The sequence below is a fragment of the Schistocerca cancellata genome, chromosome 11 (genome assembly GCF_023864275.1).
Source record: "Schistocerca cancellata isolate TAMUIC-IGC-003103 chromosome 11, iqSchCanc2.1, whole genome shotgun sequence".
NCBI lineage: Eukaryota > Metazoa > Arthropoda > Insecta > Orthoptera > Acrididae > Schistocerca > Schistocerca cancellata.
The window spans coordinates 169,010,306-169,027,931 of NC_064636.1; the positions used below are offsets into that span (position 1 = coordinate 169,010,306).

Genomic DNA, 17,626 nt, shown 5'->3' on the forward strand with positions numbered 1-17,626 from the left:
AATTATGGAAAAAACGTAAATATGGGGAAAAACGCAAATATGTAGAAAAACGCAAATATGGGGAAAAACGCAAATATGGGGAAAAACGCAAATATGGGAAGGACACAAAAATGGAAAAAAACGCAAATATGTGAAAAAACGCAAATATGGGGAAAAACGCAATCATGGGAATAAATGCTATTACGGGAAAAACCAGAATTATGGAAAAAACGCAATTATGGCAAAAACACAATTATGGGAAAAGCGCAATTATGGGAAAAAACGAAGTTATAGGATAAAACGCTATTATGGAAAAAAACGCAATTATGGAAAAAAACACGGTTATGGGAAAAACTGCAAATATGGGAAAAACGCAAATAAATACGGCAAAAACGCTAATAAATATGTGAAAAACACAAATAAATATGGGAAAAACGCAAATATGGGAAAAACGCAAATATGAGAAAACGAGAATACGGCAAAACGAAAATATGGGAAAACGCAAGTATGGGAAAATCGCAAGTATGGCAAAATCGCAAATATTGGAAAATTGGAAATATGGGAAAATCGCAAATATCAGAAATTAGCAAACAATGGCAAATCGCAAATATGGGAGAATAGAATTTTTTGGCACAACTTGTGTAGAACAGGGAATCAGTTGGTAGGATGGGTTCATTAGTAACGCAAAAAAAACGCAATTATGGGAACAAACGCAAATATGGGAAAAAACGAAATTACAGAAAAAACCCAAATGTGGGGAAAAACGCAAATATGGGGGAAAAACGCAATTATGAGAAAAAACACAGTTATGGGAAGAAACACAATTATGAGAAAAAAAGCAATCATGGGAAAAAAACGCAATTATGGGAAAATACACAAATGCAATTATCAGAAAAAACGCAATTATGGGGAAAAACACAATTATGGGGAAAAACACAAATATGGGGAAAAACACAATTATGGGGAAAATGAAAAAATGGGAAAATGCAGATATGGGAAAAACGCAAATATGGGGAAAATGCAAATGTGGGAAAAACGCAAATATAGGAAAAACGCAAATGTGGGAAAAACGCAACTGTGAAAAAATCGAAAATGTGGGAAACGCAAATATGGGAAAAAACGCAAATATGGGAAAAATTGCAATTATGAGAAAAAATGCAATTATCAGAAAAAACGACACTCTGGGGAAAAACACAATTATGGGGAAAAACGCAAATATGGGGAAAAACGCAAATATGGTGAAAAACGCAAATATGGGGAAAAACGAAATTATGGGAAAAAACGCAAATATGGAAAAAATTAAAAAATGGGATACGCAGATATGAGAAAAACGCAAATATGGGAAAAACGCAAATATAGGAAAAACGCAAATGTGGGAAAAATGCAACTGTGGGAAATACGCAAATGTGGGAAAAACGCAAAATTGGCAAAAACACAAATATGGATAAAAGGCAAATATGGCAAAAATGAAAATGTGAAAAAATGCAAACATGGGAAAAACGCAAATATGGGAAAAACGCAAATACGGGAAAAATGCAAGTATGGGAAAATCGCAAAGATTGGAAAACCGCAAATATTGGAAAATTGCAAATATGGGAAAATCGCAAATATCGGAAAACCGCTAATACCTGAAATTAGCAAGAAATGGTAAATCGGAAATATGGGAAAAGAGCATTTTTTGTGTAGAACAAGGAATCAGTTGGTAGGATGAGTTCATTATTAATGCGGGAAAACACAAGTATGAGAATAAACGCAAGTATGGGAAGAAACGCAATTATGGGGAAAAATGCAATTATCAGAAAAAACGCAATTATGGGGAAAAACACAATTATGGGGAAAAGTGTAAATATGGGTAAAAACGCAAATATGGTGAAAAAGCGCAAATATGGGGAAAAACGAAATTATGGGAAAAAACGCAAATATGGGAATAATGAAAAAATGGGATACACAGATATGGGAAAAACGCAAATATGGGAAAAACGCAAATATGGGAGAAACGCAAATATAGGAAAAACGCAAATATAGGAAAAACGCAAATGTGGGGAAAAACGCAGCTGTGGGAAAAAACGCAAATGTGGGAAAAACGCAAATGTGGGAAAAACACAAATATAGATAAAAGGCAAATATGGCAAAAACGAAAATATGGGAAAAACGCAACCAGGGGAAAAACGCAGATATGAGAGAATGCAAATATGGGAAAAACGCAAATATGGGAAAAACGCAAATACGGGAAAAACGCAAGTATGGGAAAACCGCAAATATTGGAAAATTGAAAATATGGGAAAATCGCAAATACCAGAAATTAGAAAACAATGGTAAATCGCAAATATGGGAGAAGAGAAATTTAGGCAAAACTTGTGTAGAACAAGGAATCAGTTGGTAGGATGGGTTCATTAGTAATGCGGGAAAACACAAGTATAGGAAGAAACGCAAATATGGGCAAAAACGCAAATATGCGAAAAAACGGAAATATGGGAAAAACGAAATATGAGAAAAAACGCAAATATGGGAAAAATGAAAAAATGGGATACACAGATACGGGAAAAATGCAAATATGGTAAAAACGCAGATATGGGAAAAACGCAAATGTGAAAAACGCAAATATGGAAAAAACGCAAAAATGTGATAACGCATATTTGGGCAAAACGCAACTGTGGGAAAAACGCAAATGTGGGAAAAACGCAAATGTGGGAAAATCACAAATATGGAACAAACGCAAATATGGGAAAAACGCAAATATGGAAAAAAACGCAAATATGGAAAAAAATTCAATTATGAAAAAACGCAAAAATGGGCAAAAACGCAAATATGAGAAAAACGCAAATGTATACGAGAAAAATGCACATAAATATGGTAAAAACGCTAGTAAATATGTGAAAAACTGAAAGAAAAATGGGAAAAACGCAAATGTGGGAAAAACACAATAATGGGAAAAACGCAAATATGGGAAAAACGGAAATATGTGAAGAATGCAAATATAGAAAAAACGCAAATATGGCAAAACCGCAATTATGGCAAAAACGCAAATATGGGAAAAAATGAAATTAATGGATAAAACGCAATTATGGAAAAAAACACGGTTATGGGAAAAACTGCAAATATGGGAAAAACGCAAATAAATACGGCAAAAACGCTAATAAATATGTGAAAAAAACAAATAAATATGGGAAAAACGCAAATATGGGAAAAACGCAAATATGAGAAAACGAGAATATGGCAAAACGAAAATATGGGAAAACGCAAGTATGGGAAAATCGCAAGTATGGCAAAATCGCAAATATTGGAAAATTGGAAATATGGGAAAATCGCAAATATCAGAAATTAGCAAACAATGGTAAATCGCAAACATGGGAGAAGAGAATTTTTTGGCACAACTTGTGTAGAACAGGGATCAGTTGGTAGGATGGGTTCATTAGTAATGCAAAAAAACGCAATTATGGGAAAAAACGCAAATATGGGAAAAAACGAAATTACAGAAAAAACGCAAATGTGGGGAAAAACGCAAATATGGGGGAAAAACGCAATTATGGGAAAAAACACAGTTATGGGAAGAAACACAATTATGAGAAAAAAAGCAATCATGGGAAAAAACGCAATTATGGGAAAATACACAAATGCAATTATCAGAAAAAACGCAATTATGGGGAAAAACACAATTATGGGGAAAAACTCAATTATGGGGAAAAACACAATTATGGGGAAGAACACAAATGTGGTGAAAAACGCAAGTATGGGGAAAAACGCAATTATGGGAAAAAACGCAAAAATGGGAAAAAACGCAAATATGGGAAAAAACGCAAATATGGAGAAAATGAAAAAATGGGAAAATGCAGATATGGGAAAAACGCAAATATGGGGAAAATGCAAATGTGGGAAAAACGAAAATATAGGAAAAACGCAAATGTGAGAAAAATGCAACTGTGGGAAAATCGAAAATGTGGGAAACGCAAATATGGGAAAAAACGCAAATATGGGAAAAATTGCAATTATGAGAAAAAATGCAATTATCAGAAAAAACGACACTCTGGGGAAAAACACAATTATGGGGAAAAACGCAAATATGGGGAAAAACGCAAATATGGTGAAAAATGCAAATATGGGGAAAAACGAAATTATGGGAAAAAACGCAAATATGGAAAAAATGAAAAAATGGGATACGTAGACATGAGAAAAACGCAAATATAGGAAAAACGCAAATGTGGGAAAAACGCAACTGTGGGAAATACGCAAATGTGGGAAAAACGCAAAATTGGCAAAAACACAAATATGGATAAAAGGCAAATATGGCAAATATGAAAATGTGAGAAAAATGCAAACATGGGAAAAACGCAAATATGAGAGAATGCAAACATGGGAAAAACGCAAATATGGGAAAAATGCAAATACGGGAAAAATGCAAGTATGGGAAAATCGCAAAGATTGGAAAACCGCAAATATTGGAAAATTGCAAATATGGGAAAATCGCAAATATTGGAAAACCGCTAATACCTGAAATTAGCAAAAAATGGTAAATCGGAAATATGGGAAAAGAGCATTTTTTGTGTAGAACAAGAAATCAGTTGGTAGGATGAGTTCATTATTAATGCGGGAAAACACAAGTATGAGAATAAACGCAAGTATGGGAAGAAACGCAATTATGGGAAAAAATGCAATTATCAGAAAAAACGCAATTATGGGGAAAAACACAATTATGGGGAAAAGTGTAAAAATGGGGAAAAACGCAAATATGGTGAAAAATGCAAATATGGGGAAAAACGAAATTATGGGAAAAAACGCAAATATTGGAATAATGAAAAAATGGAATACACAGATATGGGGAAAACGCTAATATGGGAAAAACGCAAATATAGGAAAAATGCAAATATAGGAAAAACGCAAATGTGGGAAAAAACGCAGCTGTGGGAAAAAACGCAAATGTGGGAAAAACGCAAATGTGGGAAAAACGCAAATGTGGGAAAAACACAAATATAGATAAAAGGCAAATATGGCAAAAACGAAAATATGGGAAAAACGCAACCAGGGGAAAAACGCAGATATGAGAGAATGCAAATATGGGAAAAACGCAAATATGGGAAAAACGCAAATACGGAAAAACGCAAGTATGGGAAAATCGCAAAGTTGGGAAAACCGCAAATATCGGAAAATTGAAAATATGGGAAAATCGAAAATATCGGAAATTCGCAAATACCAGAAATTAGAAAACAATGGTAAATCGCAAATATGGGAGAAGAGAAATTTTGGCAAAACTTGTGTAGAACAAGGAATCAGTTGGTAGGATGGGTTCATTAGTAATGTGGGAAAACACAAGTATGGGAAGAAACGCAAATATGGGCAAAAACGCAAATATGCGATAAAACGGAAATATGGGAATAACGAAATATGGGAAAAAACGCAAATATGTGAAAAATCGCAAATTTGGGGAAAAACGCAATTATGGGAAAAACGCAATTATGGCAAAGAACGCAATTATGGGAAAAAACGCAAATATGGGAAAAAACGCAAAAATGGGAAAAAACGAAAATATGGGAAATACGCAAATAGGGGAAAAACGGAATTATGGGAAAAACGCAATTATGGCAAAACCGTATTTATGGGAAAATATGGAATTATGGGAAAAACAAAATATGGGAAAAACGCAAATAGTGGAAATCGCAGATATGGGAAAAACGCAAATATGGGAAAAACGCAAATTTGTGAATAAACACAAATATGTGGAAAAACGCAAATATGGGGAAAAACGCAATTATGGAAAAAATGCAATAATCAGAATAAACGCAGTTATGGGGATAAACACAATTATGGGGAAAAACGCAAATATGCAGAAAAACGCAAATATGGGGAAAAACGCAAATATGAGAAAACGAGAATATGGCAAAACGAAAATATGGGAAAACGCAAGTATGGGAAAATCGCAATTATGGCAAAATCGCAAATATTGGAAAATTGGAAATATGGGAAAATCGCAAATATCAGAAATTAGCAAACAATGGTAAATCGCAAATATGGGAGTAGAGAATTTTTTGGCACAACTTGTGTAGAACAGGGAATCAGTTGGTAGGATGGGTTCATTAGTAATGCAAAAAAACGCAATTATGGGAAAAACGCAAATATGGGAAAAAACGAAATTACAGAAAAAACGCAAATGTGGGGAAAAACGCAAATATGGGGGAAAAACGCAATTATGAGAAAAAACACAGTTATGGGAAAAAACACAATTATGAGAAAAAAAGCAATCATGGGAAAAAACGCAATTATGGGAAAATACACAAATGCAACTATCAGAAAAAACGCAATTATGGGGAAAAACACAATTATGGGGAAAAACTCAATTATGGGAAAAAACACAATTATGGGGAAGAACACAGATGTGGTGAAAAACGCAAGTATGGGAAAAACGCAATTATGGGAAAAAACGCAAATATGGGAAAAAACGCAAATATGGGAAAAACGAAATTACAGAAAAAACGCAAATATGGGGAAAAACGCAAATATGGGGAAAATGAAAAAATGGGAAAATGCAGATATGGGAAAAATGCAGATATGGGAAAAATGCAAATATGGGGAAAATGCAAATGTGGGAAAAACGCAAATATAGGAAAAACGCAAATATAGGAAAAACGCAAATGTGGGAAAAACGCAACTGTGGGAAAATCAAAAATGTGAGAAACGCAAATATGGGAAAAAACGCAAATATGGTAAAAATTGCAATTATGGGAAAAAATGCAATTATCAGAATAAACGACACTCTGGGGAAAAACAAAATTATGGGGAAAAACGCAAATATGGGGAAAAACGCAAATATGGTGAAAAATGCAAATATGGGGAAAAACGAAATTATGGGAAAAAAACGCAAATATGGAAAAAATGAAAAAATGGGATACGCAGATATGAGAAAAACGCAAATATGGGAAAAACGCAAATATAGGAAAATCGCAAATGTGGGAAAAACGCAACTGTGGGAAATATGCAAATGTGGGAAAAACGCAAAATTGGCAAAACACAAATATGGCAAAAATGAAAATGTGAGAAAAATGCAAACATGGGAAAAACGCAAATATGAGAGAACGCAAACATGGGAAAAACGCAAATATGGGAAAAAATGCAAATATGGGAAAAATGCAAGTATGGGAAAATCGCAAAGATGGGAAAACCGCAAATATTGGAAAATTGCAAATATGGGAAAATTGCAAATATCGGAAAACCGCTAATACCTGAAATTAGCAAAAAATGGTAAATCGGAAATATGGGAAAAGAGCATTTTTTGTGTAGAACAAGGAATCAGTTGGTAGGATGAGTTCATTATTAATGCGGGAAAACACAAGTATGAGAATAAACGCAAGTATGGGAAGAAATGCAAGTATGGGAAGAAACGCAAATATGGGCAAAAAGGCAAATATGGGAAAAAAAGCAAATATGGGAAAAAACGGGAATATGGGTAAAACGCAAATATGGCAAAAATCGCAAATATGGGAAAAATCACAAAAATGTGGAAAAACGCAATTATTGGAAAAAACGCAATTATGGGAAAGAACACAATTATGGGAAAAAAGCAATTATAGGGAAAAACGCAATTACGGGAAAAACGCAAATATGGGGAAAAACGCAAATATGGTGAAAAACGCAAATACGGGGAAAACGAAATTATGGGAAAAAACGCAATTATTGGAAAAAAACACGACTAGGGCAATAACGCATAGATGGGAAAAAACGCAATTATGGGAAAAACACAATTATGGGAAACACGCAAATAGGGGAAAACGGAGATCTGGGAAAAACGCGAATATGGGAAAACGCAAATTTGGGAAAAACGCGAATATGGGAAAACGCAAATATGGGAAAAACGCAAATGTGGCAAAAACGCAAATGTGGGAAAAACGCAAAAGTGGTAAAAAAACGCAAATATGGAAAAAACGCAAATATGGGAAATACGCAAATAGGGGAAAAAACGGAATTATGGGAAAAAACGCAATTATGAGAAAAAAGGCAATTATGGCAAAAACGCATTTAGGGGAAAAAACGCAATTATGGGAAAAAACACAATTATAGGAAAAAACGCAATTATGGGAAAAAATGCAATTATGGGAAAAACTCAAATGTGGGGAAAAACGCAAATATGGTGAAAAATGAAAATATGGGGAAAACGAAATTATGGGAAAAAAGTCAATTATGGGAAAAAAACGCAATTATTGGAAAAAAACACAATCACAGGATAAAACACAAACATGAGAAAAAAAGCAAATAGGGGAAAATACGCAATTATGGGGGAAAACGCAATTATGGGAAAAAACGAAATTATGGGAAAAAACACAATTATGGGGAAAAAGGCAAATAGATATGGGAAATACGCAAATATGTGAAAAACGCAAATATTGAAAAAACGCGGTTAAAGGCGCTGCAGTCTGAAACCGCAAGACCGCTGCGGTCGCAGGTTCGAATCCTGCCTCGGGCATGGATGTTTGTGACGTCATTAGTTTAGTTAGGTTTAACTAGTTCTAAGTTCTAGGGGACTCATGACCTCAGCAGTTGAGTCCCATAGTGTTCAGAGCCATTTGAACCATTTGAAAAAATGCAAATATGGGAAAAACGCAAATGTGGGAAAAACGCAACTGTGGGAAAAACGCAAATATGGAAAAAAACGCAAATTTGGAAAAAATGCAGTTATGAAAAAAGCAAATATGGGAAAAAACGCAAAAATGGGGAAAAACGCAAATATGGGGAAAAATGCAAATATGGGGAAAAACGCAAATATGGGGAAAACGCAAATATGAGAAAAACGCAAATATGAATTGGAAAAACGCAAATAAATGAGGTAAAAACGCTAATAAATATGTGAAAAACTGAAATAAATATGGGAAAAAAGCAAACATAGGAAAAACGAATATATGGGAAGAACGCAAATATAGGAAAAACGAAAATATGGGGAAACGCAAATATGGCAAAAACGCAGTTATGGCAAAAACGCAAATATGGGAAAAAACAAAAGTATGGGATAAAACGCAATTATGGAAGAAAACACGAATATGGGAAAAACGGCAAATATGGGAAAAACGCAAATATGGGAAAAACGCAAATATGGGGAAAAATGCAAATATGGAGAAAAACGGAAATATGTGGAAAACGCAAATAAATATGGGAAAAACGCAAATAAATATGGTAAAGACGCTAATAAATATGTGAAAAACCAAAATAAATATGGGAAAAACGCAAATATGGGAAAAACGCAAATATGGGAAAAACGCAAATATGGAAAAAACGCAACTATGGGAAAAACGAAAATATGGGAAAAACGCAAATATAGGAAAAACGCAAATATGGCAAATGCAAATATGGGAAAAACGCAAATATGGGAGAAACGCAAATATGGGAAATGCAAGTATGGGAAAATCGCAAGTATGGCAAATTCGCAAATATTGGAAAATTGGATATATGGGAAAATCGCAAATACCAGAAATTAGCAAACAATGGTAAATCGAAAATACAGGAGAAGAGAATTTTTTGGCAAAACTCGTGTAGAACAAGGAATCAGGTGGTAGCACGGGTTCATTAGTAATGCAAAAAAACGCAATTATGAAAAAAACGCAAATATGAGAAAAACACAAGACTGGGAAGAAACGCGAATATTTGAAGAAACGCAAATACGGGAAAAAACGCAAATATGGCAAAAAACGCAAGTCTGGGAAAAATGCAAATATGGGGAAAAACGCAAATATGGTGAAATATGCAAATATGGGGCAAACGAAATTATGGGAAAAAAGGCAATTATGGGAAAAACGCAATTATTGTAAAAAACACAATTATGGGATAAAACGCAAATATGGGAAAAAACAAATAGGGGAAAATACGCAATTATGGGAGAAAACGCAATTATGGGAGAAAACGCAAATGTGGGAAAAAATGCAAATATGGAAAAAAACGCGAATATGTGAAAAAACGCAAATATGGGAAAAACGCAAATATGGGAAAAAACGGAAATATGTGGAAAAACGCAAATATGGGGCAAACGGAATTATGGGAAAACTCTATTATGAAAAAAAACGCAATTATGGGAAAAAACTCAATTATGGGAATAAAAGCAATCATGGGAAAAAACGCAATTATGGGAAAAAACGCAATTATGGGAATAAAAGGAATCATGGGAAAAAACTCAATTATGGGAGAAAACTCAATTATGGGGAAAATGCAATTATGGGAAAAAACGAACTTATGGGAAAAAACACAATTATAGCGAAAAACGCAAATTTGGGGAAGAACGCAAATATGTGAAAAACGCAAATATTGAAAAAACGGAGATATTGAAAAACGCAAATGTGGGAAAAACGCAACTGTGGGAAAAACGCAAATATGGAAAAAACGCAAATTTGAAAAAATGTAACTATGAAAAAAAAAGCAAATATGGGGAAAAACGCAAATATGGGGAAAAACGCAAATATGAGAAAAACGCAAATATAAATTGGAAATACGCAAATAAATAAGGTAAAAACGCTATTAAATATGTGAAAAACTGAAATAAATATGGGAAAAAAGCAAACATGGGAAAAAACGAAATTATGGGACAAAATGCAATTATGAAAAAAAACGCGAATATGGGGAAAACCGCAAATATGGGAAAAACGCAAATATGGGAAAAACGCAAATATGGGGAAAAACGCAAATATGGAGAAAAACGGAAATATGTGGTAAATGCAAATATGAGACAAACGCAAATAAATATGGGAAAAACGCAAATAAATATGGTAAAAACGCTAATAGATATGTGAAAAACCAAAATAAATATGGGAAAAACGCAAATATGGGAAAAATGCATATATGGGAAAAACGCAAATATGGGAAACGCAAGTATGGGAAAATCGCAAGTATGGGAAAATCGCAAATATTGGAAAATTGGATATATGGGAAAATCGGAAATACCAGAAATTAGCAAACAATGGTAAATCGCAAATACAGGAGAAGAGAATTTTTTGGCACAACTTGTGTAGAACAAGGAATCAGTTGGTAGGATGGGTTCATTAGTAATGCAAAAAAACGCAATTATGGAAAAAACGCAAGTATGAGAAAAAACGCAAGTATGAGAAAAAACGCAATTATGGGAAAAAACACATTTATGGGAAAAACGAAAATATGGGAAAAACGCAAATATGGGAGAAAACGCAATTATGGGAAAAAACGCAAATATAGGAAAAGACGCAAATATGGGGGAAAACGCAAATATGGGGAAAAACGCAATTATGAGAAAAAACGCAATTATGGGAAATATGCATTTAGGGGAAAAAACGCAATTATAGGAAAAAACGCAATTATGGGAAAAAATGCAATTATGGGAAAAACTCAAATGTGGGGAAAAACGCAAATATGGTGAAAAATGAAAATATGGGGAAAACAAAATTATGGGAAAAAGTCAATTATGGCAAAAAAACGCAACTATTGGAAAAAACACAATCACGGGATAAAACACAAACATGGGAAAAAAAGCAAATAGGGGAAAATACGCAATTATGGGGGAAAACGCAATTATAGGAAAAAACGAAATTATGGGAAAAAACACAATTATGGGGAAAAAGGCAATTAGATATGGGAAAAACGCAAATATGTGAAAAACGCAAATATTGAAAAAACGCAAATATGGGAAAAACGCAAATGTGGGAAAAACGCAACTGTGGGAAAAACGCAAATATGGAAAAAAACGCAAATTTGGAAAAAATGCAATTATGAAAAAAGCAAATATGGGAGAAAACGCAAAAATGGGGAAAAACGCAAATATGGGGAAAAACGCAAATATGGGGAAAATGCAAATATGAGAAAAACGCAAATATAAATTGGAAAAACGCAAATAAATGAGGTAAAAACGCTAATAAATATGTGAAAAACTGAAATAAATATGGGAAAAAAGCAAACATAGGAAAAACGAATATATGGGAAGAACGCAAATATAGGAAAAACGAAAATATGGGGAAACGCAAATATGGCAAAAACGCAGTTATGGCAAAAACGCAAATATGGGAAAAAACAAAAGTATGGGATAAAACGCAATTATGGAAGAAAACACGAATATGGGAAAAACGGCAAATATGGGAAAAACGCAAATATGGGAAAAACGCAAATATGGGGAAAAATGCAAATATGGAGATAAACGTAAATATGTGGAAAACGCAAATAAATATGGGAAAGACGCAAATAAATATGGTAAAGACGCTAATAAATATGTGAAAAACCAAAATAAATATGGGAAAAACGCAAATATGGGAAAAACGCAAATATGGGAAAAACGCAAATATGGGAAAAACGAGAATATGGGAAAAACGAAAATATGGGAAGAACGCAAATATAGGAAAAACGCAAATATGGGCAAATGCAAATATGGGAAAAACGCAAATATGGGACAAACGCAAATATGGGAAATGCAAGTATGGGAAAATCGCAAGTATGGCAAAATCGCAAATATTGGAAAATTGGATATATGGGAAAATCGCAAATACCAGAAATTAGCAAACAATGGTAAATCGAAAATACAGGAGAAGAGAATTTTTTGGCAAAACTCGTGTAGAACAAGGAATCAGATGGTAGCATGGGTTCATTAGTAATGCAAAAAAACGCAATTATGAAAAAAACGCAAATATGAGAAAAACACAAGACTGGGAAGAAACGCGAATATTTGAAGAAACGCAAATATGGGAAAAAACGCAAATATGGCAAAAAACGCAAGTCTGGGAAAAATGCAAATATGGGGAAAAACGCAAATATGGTGAAATATGCAAATATGGGGAAAACGAAATTATGGAAAAAAGGCAATTATGGGAAAAAACGCAATTATTGTAAAAAACACAATTATGGGATAAAACGCAAACATGGGAAAAAACAAATAGGGGAAAATACGCAATTATGGGAGAAAACGCAATTATGGGAGAAAACGCAAATGTGGGAAAAAATGCAAATATGGAAAAAAACGCGAATATGTGAAAAAACGCAAATATGGGAAAAACGCAAATATGGGAAAAAACGGAAATATGTGGAAAAACGCAAATATGGGGCAAACGGAATTATGGGAAAAACTCTATTATGAAAAAAAACGCAATTATGGGAAAAAACTCAATTATGGGAATAAAAGCAATCATGGGAAAAAACGCAATTATGGGAAAAAACGCAATTATGGGAATAAAAGCAATCATGGGAAAAAACGCAATTATGGGAGAAAACGCAATTATGGGGAAAATGCAATTATGGGAAAAATCGAACTTATGGGAAAAAACACAATTATAGGGAAAAACGCAAATATGGGGAAAAACGTAAATATGTGAAAAACGCAAATATTGAAAAAACGGAGATATTGAAAAACGCAAATGTGGGAAAAACGCAACTGTGGGAAAAACGCAAATATGGAAAAAACGCAAATTTGAAAAAATGCAAGTATGAAAAAAAAGCAAATATGGGGAAAAACGCAAATATGGGAAAAAACGCAAATATGAGAAAAACGCAAATATAAATTGGAAAAACGCAAATAAATAAGGCAAAAACACTAATAAATATGTGAAAAACTGAAATAAACATGGGAAAAACGCAAATATGGGAAAAACTAAAATATGGGAAGAACGCAAATATAGGAAAAACGAAAATATGGGAAAACGCAAATATGTGGAGAAACGCAAATATGAGAAAAACGCAAATATAAATTGGAAATACGCAAATAAATAAGGTAAAAACGCTATTAAATATGTGAAAAACTGAAATAAATATGGGAAAAAAGCAAACATGAGAAAAATCGAAAATATGTGTAGAACGCAAATATAGGAAAAACGAAAATATGGGGAAACGCAAATATGGCAAAAACGCAATTATGGTAAAAACGCAAATATGGGAAAAAACGAAATTATGGGACAAAACGCAATTATGAAAAAAAACGCGAATATGGGGAAAACCGCAAATATGGGAAAAAAGCAAATATGGGAAAAATGCAAATATGGGGAAAAACGCAAATATGGAGAAAAACGGAAATATGTGGTAAACGCAAATATGAGACAAACGCAAATAAATATGTGAAAAACCAAAATAAATATGGGAAAAACGCAAATATGGGAAAAATGCATATATGGGAAAAACGCAAATATGGGAAACGCAAGTATGGGAAAATCGCAAATATGGGAAACGCAAGTATGGGAAAATCGCAAGTATGGGAAAATCGCAAATATTGGAAAATTGGATATATGGGAAAATCGGAAATACCAGAAATTAGCAAACAATGGTAAATCGCAAATACAGGAGAAGAGAATTTTTTGGCACAACTTGTGTAGAACAAGGAATCAGTTGGTAGGATGGGTTCATTAGTAATGCAAAAAAACGTAATTATGGAAAAAACGCAAGTATGAGAAAAAACGCAATTATGGGAAAAAACACAATTATGGGAAAAACGAAAATATGGGAAATACGCAATTATGGAAAAAACGCAATTGTGGGAAAAAACGCAAATATGGGAAAAACGCAAATATGGGGAAAACCGCAAATATGGGAAAAACGCAATTATGGGAAAAACGCAAATATGGGGAAAAACGCAAATATGGGAAAAACGCAAATATAGGAAAAACGAAAATATGGGGAAACGAAAATATGGCAAAAACGCAATTATGGCAAAAACGCAAATATGGGAAAAAACGAAATTATGGGACAAAACGCAATTATGAAAAAAAACGCGAATATGGGGAAAACCGCAAATATGGGAAAAACGCAATTATGGGAAAAACGCAAATATGGGGAAAAACGCAAATATGGAGAAAAACGGAAATATGTGGTAAACGCAAATATGAGACAAACGCAAATAAATATGGGAAAAACGCAAATAAATATGGTGAAAACGCTAATAGATATGTGAAAAACCAAAATAAATATGGGAAAAACGCAAATATGGGAAAAACGCAAATATGGGAAATGCAAGTATGGGAAAATCGCAAGTATGGGAAAATCGCAAATATTGGAAAATTGGATATATGGGAAAATCGGAAATACCAGAAATTAGCAAACAATGGTAAATCGCAAATACAGGAGAAGAGAATTTTTTGGCACAACTTGTGTAGAACAAGGAATCAGTTGGTAGGATGGGATCATTAGTAATGCAAAAAAACGCAATTATGGAAAAAACGCAAGTAGGAGAAAAAACACAAGAATGGGTAGAAACGCGAATATTTGAAGAAACGCAAATATGGGAAAAAACGCAAATATGGCAAAAAACGCAAGTATGAGAAAAAACGAAAGTATGGGAAAAACGCAAATATGGGAAAAAACGTAAATATGGGAAAAAACGCAAATATGGGAAAAAACGCAAATATGGGAAAAAACGTGATTACAGAAAAAAACGCAAATATGGGGAAAAACGCAACTATGGGAAAAATCCCAGTTATGGAAAAAACACAATTATGCGAAAAAAAGCAAATTTTGGGGAAAAAGGCAATTATGGGAAAATACGCAAATATGGGAAGAAACGGAATTATGGGAAAAACGGAATTATGGGAAAAAACGCAATTATAAAGAAAAACGCAATTATGGCAAAAACATATTTATGAGAAAAAACGCAATTATGGGAAAAAACACAATTATGGGAAAAAACGAAAATATGGGAAAAACGCAAATAAGGGAAAAAACGCAATTATGGGAAAAAACGCAAATATAGGAAAAGACGCAAATATGGGGAAAAACGCAAATATGGGGAAAAACGCAATTATGAGAAAAAACGCAATTATGGGAAATACGCAATTATGGAAAAAACGCAATTGTGGGAAAAAACGCAAATATGGGAAAAAAGCAAATATGGGGAAAAACGCAAATATGGGGAAAAACGCAAATATGGGACAAATGCAAATATGTGAAAAAACGCAAATATGGGAAAAAACGCAATTATGGGAAAAAACGCCATTATGGCAAAGACGCAATTATGGGAAAAACGAAATTAGACGAAAAAATGCTATTATGGAAAAAACGCAATTATGGAAAAAAACGCAATTATAAGAAAAAAAGCAATTATGGGAAAAAACGTAATTATGGGAAATACGCAATTATGGGGAAAAATGCAATTATAAAAAAACGCAATTATGGGGATAAACACAATTATGGGGAAAAATGAAAATATGGGGAAACACGCAAATATGGTGAAAAATGCAAATATGGTGAAAAACGAAATTATGGGAAAAAACGCAAACATGGGAAAAATGAAAAAATGGGAAAACGCAGATATGGGAAAAACGCAAATATGGGAAAAACGCCGGCCGAAGTGGCCGTGCGGTTAAAGGCGCTGCAGTCTGGAAGCGCAAGACCGCTACGGTCGCGGGTTCGAATCCTGCCTCGGGCATGGATGTTTGTGATGTCCTTAGGTTAGTTAGGTTTAACTAGTTCTAAGTTCTAGGGGACTAATGACCTCAGCAGTTGAGTCCCATAGTGCTCAGAGCCATTTGAACCATTTGGGAAAAACGCAAATGTGGGAAAAACGCAAATATAGGAAAAACGCAAATGTGGGAAAAACGCAACTGTGGGAAATACGAAAATGTGGGAAACGCAAATATGGGAAAAAACGCAAATATGGGAAAAACGCAAATATGGGAAAAAACGCAAATATGGGAATGAACGTAAATATGGGTAAAACGCAAATATGGAAAAAAACGCAAATATGTGGAAAAAACGCAATTATGGGAAAAAACATAATTATGGGAAAATACGCAATTATGGGAAAAATGCAATTATGGGAAAAACGCAATTATGGGAAAAACGGAAATATGGGGAAAAACGCAAATATGGGGAAAAACGCAAATGTGGTGAAAAATGCAAATATGGGGAAAACGAAATTATGGGGAAAACGAAATTATGGGAAAAAACGCAATTATGGGAAAAAACGCAATTATGGGAAAAAACACAATTATGTGATAAAACGCAAATATGGGAAGAAAGCAAATAGGGGAAAATACGCAATAATGGGAGAAAACGCAATTACGGGGAAAAACGCAAATATGGGAAAAAACGTAAATATGGGAAAAAACGCAAATATGTGAAAAAACGTAAATAAGGGAAAAACGCAAATATGGGAAAAAACGCAAATATGTAGAAAAACGCAAATATGGGAAAAAACGCAATTATGGGAAAAAACGCAATTGTGGGAAAAAACGCAATTATGGGAAAAAACGCAGGCTTGTGGTTGTCGTCGTCTTGAATCTTCTGTATGCTGTGATTACATGCAGAAATTATGCCACAATGTGCCTCGTTTCCGTCACATACCACTGCAATTTGTTGTACGGTTACTAGTTATCGTTTGGCACAAATATCTCCTGTAATTCGAATTATGCGCTGAAGTAACTTTTTTTGTGATGTAGGAAACCTGATTTATTTCTGTTTTCGTTAATGACATTTCAAGTTCTTTTTCATTTCAAAGAATTTCATGATTAATATCTCGTAGGCCTTCGATGTCAACAAGTAAGTAAATAACGAAACAAAACATGAAACGCCTATGTAATTCCGTAAGGTCAGTTTTGGATAAAGAATAAGATTATAACGTAACCCAGCGCACTCTGGGCATAAATACTGGACAAGATCCTCCAATACGGCAGTCTCAGGTAGCACCTGAAGAAAGCAACGAGTTACGTGGCTGAAATATTGTGCCAGAGCGACACAAACATCCAGC

At 34.0% G+C, this 17,626-nt stretch overlaps 7 protein-coding genes across 7 annotated transcripts; all 7 read left to right on the forward strand.

Annotated features, from left to right (window-relative positions):
• Positions 1 to 438: 438 nt before the first annotated feature.
• On the forward strand, positions 439 to 951 carry LOC126108407 (uncharacterized). The gene is made up of 2 exons (XM_049913616.1): positions 439 to 501; positions 625 to 951. Exons 1-2 carry the CDS (start codon positions 439 to 441, stop codon positions 949 to 951), a joined length of 390 nt encoding a protein of 129 aa, XP_049769573.1.
• Positions 952 to 3,176: 2,225 nt separating this feature from the next.
• LOC126108408 (repetin-like) lies at positions 3,177 to 4,164 on the forward strand. The gene is made up of 2 exons (XM_049913617.1): positions 3,177 to 3,313; positions 3,396 to 4,164. The coding sequence occupies exons 1-2, from the start codon at positions 3,177 to 3,179 to the stop codon at positions 4,162 to 4,164; spliced, it is 906 nt and encodes a 301-aa protein (XP_049769574.1).
• Positions 4,165 to 4,288: 124 nt separating this feature from the next.
• On the forward strand, positions 4,289 to 4,950 carry LOC126108409 (uncharacterized). The gene is made up of 2 exons (XM_049913618.1): positions 4,289 to 4,378; positions 4,546 to 4,950. The coding sequence occupies exons 1-2, from the start codon at positions 4,289 to 4,291 to the stop codon at positions 4,948 to 4,950; spliced, it is 495 nt and encodes a 164-aa protein (XP_049769575.1).
• A 1,191-nt stretch (positions 4,951 to 6,141) lies between these two features.
• LOC126108411 (uncharacterized) lies at positions 6,142 to 6,591 on the forward strand. The gene has a single exon (XM_049913619.1). It carries the CDS (start codon positions 6,142 to 6,144, stop codon positions 6,589 to 6,591), a length of 450 nt encoding a protein of 149 aa, XP_049769576.1.
• A 2,390-nt stretch (positions 6,592 to 8,981) lies between these two features.
• Positions 8,982 to 9,434, forward strand: LOC126108412 (uncharacterized). The gene has a single exon (XM_049913620.1). The coding sequence runs from the start codon at positions 8,982 to 8,984 to the stop codon at positions 9,432 to 9,434; it is 453 nt and encodes a 150-aa protein (XP_049769577.1).
• A 2,574-nt stretch (positions 9,435 to 12,008) lies between these two features.
• On the forward strand, positions 12,009 to 13,271 carry LOC126108413 (uncharacterized). The gene is made up of 3 exons (XM_049913621.1): positions 12,009 to 12,471; positions 12,597 to 12,718; positions 12,840 to 13,271. The coding sequence occupies exons 1-3, from the start codon at positions 12,009 to 12,011 to the stop codon at positions 13,269 to 13,271; spliced, it is 1,017 nt and encodes a 338-aa protein (XP_049769578.1).
• A 1,114-nt stretch (positions 13,272 to 14,385) lies between these two features.
• On the forward strand, positions 14,386 to 15,524 carry LOC126108414 (uncharacterized). Its single transcript, XM_049913622.1, has 2 exons — positions 14,386 to 14,989; positions 15,217 to 15,524. The coding sequence occupies exons 1-2, from the start codon at positions 14,386 to 14,388 to the stop codon at positions 15,522 to 15,524; spliced, it is 912 nt and encodes a 303-aa protein (XP_049769579.1).
• Positions 15,525 to 17,626: the final 2,102 nt, after the last annotated feature.